This window comes from Ovis aries, chromosome X (assembly GCF_016772045.2).
Source record: "Ovis aries strain OAR_USU_Benz2616 breed Rambouillet chromosome X, ARS-UI_Ramb_v3.0, whole genome shotgun sequence".
Lineage (NCBI taxonomy): Eukaryota > Metazoa > Chordata > Mammalia > Artiodactyla > Bovidae > Ovis > Ovis aries.
The window spans coordinates 95377853-95384485 of record NC_056080.1 but is presented as its reverse complement, the minus strand read 5'-3'; the positions used below and the strand labels follow the sequence as shown (position 1 = coordinate 95384485).

At 40.3% G+C, this 6633-nt stretch overlaps 1 protein-coding gene across 1 annotated transcript; it reads right to left on the bottom strand.

Annotated features, from left to right (window-relative positions):
• Window positions 1-259: 259 nt before the first annotated feature.
• LOC101122578 (uncharacterized protein CXorf66 homolog) lies at window positions 260-3243 on the bottom strand. The gene is made up of 3 exons (XM_004022301.4): window positions 3117-3243; window positions 2277-2433; window positions 260-1112 (listed from the first exon to the last, which is right to left on the bottom strand). Exons 1-3 carry the CDS (start codon window positions 3229-3231, stop codon window positions 260-262), a joined length of 1125 nt encoding a protein of 374 aa, XP_004022350.3. The 5' UTR covers window positions 3232-3243.
• Between the last annotated feature and the right edge of the window lie 3390 nt (window positions 3244-6633).

Below are 6633 nucleotides of genomic sequence, written 5' to 3'. Positions count from 1 at the left end.
GCAGATCTAAGATACCTCCAAAAGAGGTATATATCTCTAAAATGCAATAATAATTACAAAAAAATCAGTTATTATGTCACACATTTATTTACTGTTTTTCAAGTAAATTGCCTCAAGATGGATAGGTCTAATCTCAATAGTGAAAACTTCAAGTGGAGTTTTCCTCTACCAGGTTCTTAAATATGGTGAGAATATAATAGTTGTTAGAAGTTTGCTTCTTCTACATAGGTGGTACTTTTTTTTTTTTTTTCCTGAGGCCTTAATTATTTTGGGAGGTGTTATAGATGGCTTCCTTGCATTTTATATTGCACATAATAGTCATCTCCTTGTCACTCTCATCATCACTGTTACATATTATGAAATGGCTATCATTCATGTTGCCATACAGTGCATTATCTTTGGGCTCTGTCTTGTGAAATGACTTGTAAAAGTGCTTCGGTTCACGTGAAAAATCTGGAACTCGAACATGCTTCATATTCCTTTCTGAAATATGAGTGATGAATAGCTCAGAAGAAGCACTGCAAACAAGGCATTTTTCCGTGTAGCACTGACAAAAATTCACTGGTTGAGGCCTAGATAATATTTCTGTACTATCTTCACTAGCCGGGCTTTTTAGTTTACGATGTCTCTGAAGTTTGGTCATTTTTGCTACGCTTGATTGCTCAGGGACACTTTGACTCTTTAGATAGGTTGGAGAAGTTTTGGTTGGCTTGGCCTGACATTGTAGACTTGATGGCCAAGTTGGCGTGATGGTCCTGTTTGGATAGGATGGACTGACCTGACTTGACCTGATATGCTTATGGGCATGAGCCCGCCTATGTGCCTTTTTTGGACTGCGTGTTCTATGCAATTTTTTCTGGGGGAGTGATCCTAACTCTCTTTCGGGAGTTGATGATTTGGATGGATTTTTTTGACTTGAGGGCCTGACTAACTTTTTTGCTCTTGAAGGTACAGAGGCTTTTTGTGGACTTGAGGGCCCAGATGATTTATCTATACTAGACAGTACGGATTGTTTTTCTGGATTGCCTGGATCAGCAGTCAGTAGCTTGGAGTCAGTGAATGATATTTTAGATGACGTGGATGATGCCTCGGTAATGCCTTCTTTCTTGACTCTGAAAATACAGAAGATTTGGAGTATGACAATTTAAATGAGGAGAGTACTCCTGCTACCACCGGAAAAAATGGACTATTGTGTCAGTTTAGACTTTTTTTTTTTTTAAGCAGGAAAATTGAACACAGAAAGAAGTGGAGTGTGGTGAAAACCATGACTCAGGTTACAGATTTGAACTCATGTTGAATGCTTTTTCTTTTTCTTAATTTTGCTGTTTCAACCACAATAGATAACCATGTAGTCATGTATGGAATGACACAAACTTGTTTCAAATCTACTGTTGAGAGGGAGAGAAAGAATTTTATCTATTCCAGAAATTAAACTTTTTATAAAAAAGCCACAAGTTGATATGCAACTGAGGCACAAATGTCACAACTTGTCACATAAAAACTCTTTAAACCAAATTGATTGTTTTCCTATCATATTTGCACCATGAAATTTTGTAACCATTCTTATTTATTCTCACAAGATTACTCTAAAACCAAAGGAATAGAACAGTGGTATATTTGGTCACCAGTCCTTGGATTGGGAAATTTTTAGGGACCCAGTATGTCAGAGTCAGCCTGATCCTCCTACATGAAAGGCAGGGACTAGGGTCACTGAACACCATTAATAATTTTTCATGTTATTACATCTTAAAATGATAGATTATTCAAAATGTGTTACTATCTTTGGAATGCAGAGACCCAACTCCTTCTCTCTCCCCTGAGAAGATTTTAATTCTGTCTTATTTAGATAGTCATTCCCTCTTTTTCTAGACTCAATTTAGAATGAATTTATCAGCCTGGGATTCCACTGAATCATGAATAGGAGATAGTTTTGGCTAAAGTTGATAATGTACTTGAGATCATTTAAGAGCTTCATTTAAGTGAACATATCCAACCCACAAGATGTTGGTAGCTCTTTTGAAGTCTAAAGTTGATGTTAAGTAACCATAACAACAGTGAACCAGTCTACGTGTATGTGCATGAGTGTGTGCAGGCACAGGCGTGCATGCACGCATTCCCCCCCAACCTGCCCCCCCCCCCCCCGCCAACCCTGCCCCTTGTATTTTTAATTCATAGGTGTAAGACTTATGTTGCTGCTTTGGGAGTTATAGTGAAGAACCGAGTGTGCACCCCACACCCCACCCCTTTTATTTTTAATTCAGAGGTGTAAGACTTACATTGTTGCTCTATGGGATTCCTCACCCACACGGATATACTGAATAAAGAAATAACATCTGATAATAAAGCCGATGATGAGGATAACCGTTAGGACAATGAGTAGATATTTCCTTATTCCTTGTATTCTGCCTTGCTTGGATTCAGCATGTGTAGATACTGTGAAAGAAAATATATCATCAGAACATGTCCTACATAATCAAGTTTGCTTCCATTTTGATGGGGTTTTGTTACTATAGGTCAAAGTCAAATCTCATCAATTATTTCTTTAAGCATGATAAGTGTCCACTGTCATTTTCCTCCCTATGTCACGTTCCCAGTCAGCCACAGTCTAGAAGCCAAATCTTGAAGCTATCTCTGGCTAATCAGTATAATTACCTAGGTTACCCCACATTGTGGCTTGTTCAACTCATGACCTAGGTTTTTGAGCGTGTGAATTCACTTGAGTGTTGATGTGTGTGTGAATGTGTATGCTGGGAAAGAGCATGGTACAAGAAAAAAACGTTCTTGGAATGTAGTATGTGTTAGGTACCATGCTAGATTCATTCACATAGAATTTTCTAGATTGGCTTGTGGGAGTGGGGGCAGGGGTTGGTGGATTAGGTGGGGAAGGGGAATGAAAGGGGACAATATGGCTGTACTCTTTATGTTTCGATGTTGTCTGGAATTTTTACACAAAAGTAAAACTCTCAGATGTTGTCCTAGAAATTCTCGAAGACCTACTCATAGTAACCTAGAAGAAACAGCAGATTTCTTAAACACAATTAGACTGTCTAATTAAGTACTTGACTGTATTTAAAATAACAGATAATAATTTCTCACTTTTAATGTTAGGGACATACCTGCAGAAGCAGAGCCATTACTTTCGTTTCTATCTAAACAACTATTTGTCCAAATTGATAAAAGGAGGACATAAATCAAGAGATTCATGTCCAGGACTTTGTTGATAGGTTTCATTTGCCAAGGAAACTGCTGAATTTAACATGGCTCAGCTTGTTTTAGGGGGCTATGACTTCATAATCATTCTATGTCATATCCTGACAGCATAATCTCACCATGGAGAGGCATGAGCTCCTGTGTACAAGTATTATGAAAAGACTTTTAATCACTTACTTCTCCATTGCATCAAATATTCTATCAAATTTGAATCAAAAAGTTTGAGACATTATTAAGCACAGAAGGCAGAGAAAATGGGTTAGCTCTAGATACTGAAGAACTACTTTAATTTATTAAGGAGGTACCTAACAGCCCTATAGTAGTCATTGTGTGTTACAGAGGTTAAACACGCAAGGAGCTACCTCACATCCAAGGAGTGGCTGCTGCGTGGGCACAGGAAGGCGAGGAGGAGCTACTCCACCTTCAAGGTCAAGAGGGGCAGACATGAGGAGATACCCCTCGTCCAAGGTAGGAGAAACCCAAGTAAATGGTAGGTGTTGGGAGAAGGCATCAGAGGGCAGACACACTGAAACAATAATCACAGAAAACTAGCCAATCTGATTACACGGACCACAGCCTTGTCTAACTCAATGAAAATAAGCCATACTGCATGGGGCAATCCAAGACAGGAGGGTCATGGCAGAGAGGTCTGACAGAATGTAGTCCACTAGAGAAGGGAATGGCAAACCACTTCAGTATTCTTGTCTTGAGGACCCCATGAACAGTATGAAAAGGCAAAATGATAGGATACTGAATGAGGAACTCCCTCGGTTGGTAGGTGCCCTATATCCTACTGGAGATCAGTGGAGAAATAACTCCAGAAAGAATGAAGGGATGGAGCCAAAGCAAAAAGAATACCAAATTGTGGATGTGACTGGTGATAGAAGCAAGGTCTGATACTGTAAACAGCAATATTGCATAGGAACCTGAAATGTCAGGTCCATAAACCAAGGCAAATTGGAAGTGGTGAAACAATAGATGGCAAGAGTGAATGGCGACATTCTAGGAATCAGCGAAATAAAATGGACTGGAATTGGTGAATTTAACTCAGATGACCACTATATCTACTACTGTGGGCAGGAATCCCTTAGAAGAAATAGAGCAGCCACCATGGTCAAAAAAAAAGAGTCTGACATACACTACTTGGATACAATCTCAGAAAAGACAGAATGATCTCTGTTCATTTCCAAGGCAAACCATTTGATATCACAGTTATCCAAGTCTATGCCTCAACCGGTAATGCTGAAGAAGCTGAGGCTGAACGGTTCTATGAAGACCTACAAGACGTTTTAGAACTAACACCCCAAAAATATGTCCTTTTCATTATAGGGGACTGGAATGCAAAAGTACGAAGTCAAGAAACACCTGGAGTAACAGGCAAATTTGGCCTTGGAGTATGGAATGAAGCAGGGCAAAGACTAATAGAATTTTGCCAAGAGAATGCACTGGTCATACCAAACACCCTCTTCCAACAACATAAGAGAAGGCTCTACACATGGACATCACCAGAGGGTCAACACCAAAATCAGACTGATTATATTCTTTGCACCCAAAGATGGAGAAGCTCTATACAGTCAGCAAAAACAAGACCGGGAGCTGACTGTGGCTCAGATCATGAACTCCTTATTGGCAAATTTAGACTAAAATTGAATACAGTGGGAAAATCACCAGACCATTCAGGTATGACCTAAATCAAATCCCTTATGATTATACAGTGGAAGTGAGAAATAGATTGAAGGGACTAGATCTGATAGACAGAGTGCCTGATGAACTATGATGGAGGTTAGTGACATTGTACAGGAGACAGAGATCAAGACCATCCCCATGGAAAAGAAATGCAAAAAAGCAACATGGCTGTCTGAGGAGGCCTTACAAATAGCTGTGAAAAGAAGAGAAGCAAAAAGCAAAGGAGAAAAGGAAAGATATAAGCATCTGAATGCAGAGTTCCAAGAATAGCAAAAAGAGATAAGAAAGCCTTCCTCAGCTATCAATGCAAAGAAATAGAGGAAAACAACAGAATGGGAAATACTGGAGATCTCTTCAAGAAAATTAGAGATACCAAGGGAACATTTCATTCAAGGATGGGCTCAATAAAGGACAGAAATTGTATGGACCTAACAGAAGCTGAAGATATTAAGAAGAGGTGGCAAGAATACAGAGAAGAACTGTACAAAAAGATCAAGACCCAGATAATCACAATGGTGTGATCACTCATCTAGAGCCAGACATCCTGGAATGTGAAGTCAAGTGGGTCTTAGAAAGCATCACTACGAACAAAGCTAGTGGAGAGGATGGAATTCCAGTTGAGCTATTTCAACTCCTGAAAGATGAAGCTGTGAAAGTGCTGCACTCAATTCAGTTCAGTCGCTCAGTTGTGTCCGACTATTTGCGACCCCAAGAATAGCAGCGTGCCAGGCCTCACTGTCCATCACCAACTCCCAGAGTTCACTCAGACTCACGTCCATCGACTCAGTGATGCCATCCAGCCATCTCATCCTCTGTCGTCCCCTTCTCCTCCTGCCCCCAATCCCTCCCAGCATCAGAGTTCTTTCCAGTGAGTCAACTCTTCGCATCAGGTGGCCAAAATATTGGAGCTTCAGCTTTAGCATCATTCCTTCCAAAGAAATCCCAGGGCTGATCTCTTTCAGAATGGACTGGTTGGATCTGCTTGCAGTCAAAGGGACTCTCAAGAGTCTTCTCTAACAACACAGTTCAAAAGCATCAATTCTTCAGTGCTCAGCCTTCTTCACAGTCCAATTCTCACATCCATACATGACCACTGGAAAACCATAGCCTTGACTAGACGGACCTTTGTGGGCAAAGTAATGTCTCTGCTTTTGAATATGCTATCTAGGTTGGTCATAACTTTTCTTCCAAGGAGTAAGCGTCTTTTAATTTCATGGCTGCAGTCACCATCTGCAGTGATTTTGGAGCCCCCCCAAATAAAGTCTGACACTGTTTCCACTGTTTCCCCATCTATTTCCCATGACATGATGGGACTGGATGCCATGATCTTCATTTTCCAAATGTTGAGATTTAAGCCAAATTTTTCACTCTTTACTTTCATTTTCATCAAGAGGCTTTTTAGTTCCCCTTCACTTTCTGCCATAAGGGTGGTGTCATCTGCATATCTGAGGTTATTGATATTTCTCCCAGCAATCTTGATTCCAGCTTGCATTTCTTCCAGTCCAGCGTTTCTCATGATGTACTCTGCATATAAGTTAAATAAGCAGGGTGACAATATACAGCCTTGATGTACTCCTTTGCCTATTTGTAACCAGTCTGTTGTTCCATGTCCAGTTCTAACTGTTGCTCCAGACCTGCATACAGATTTCTCAAGAGGCAGGTCAGGTGGTCTGGTATTCCCATCTCCTTCAGAATTTTCCACAGTTTATTGTGATCCACACAGTCAAAGTCTTTGGC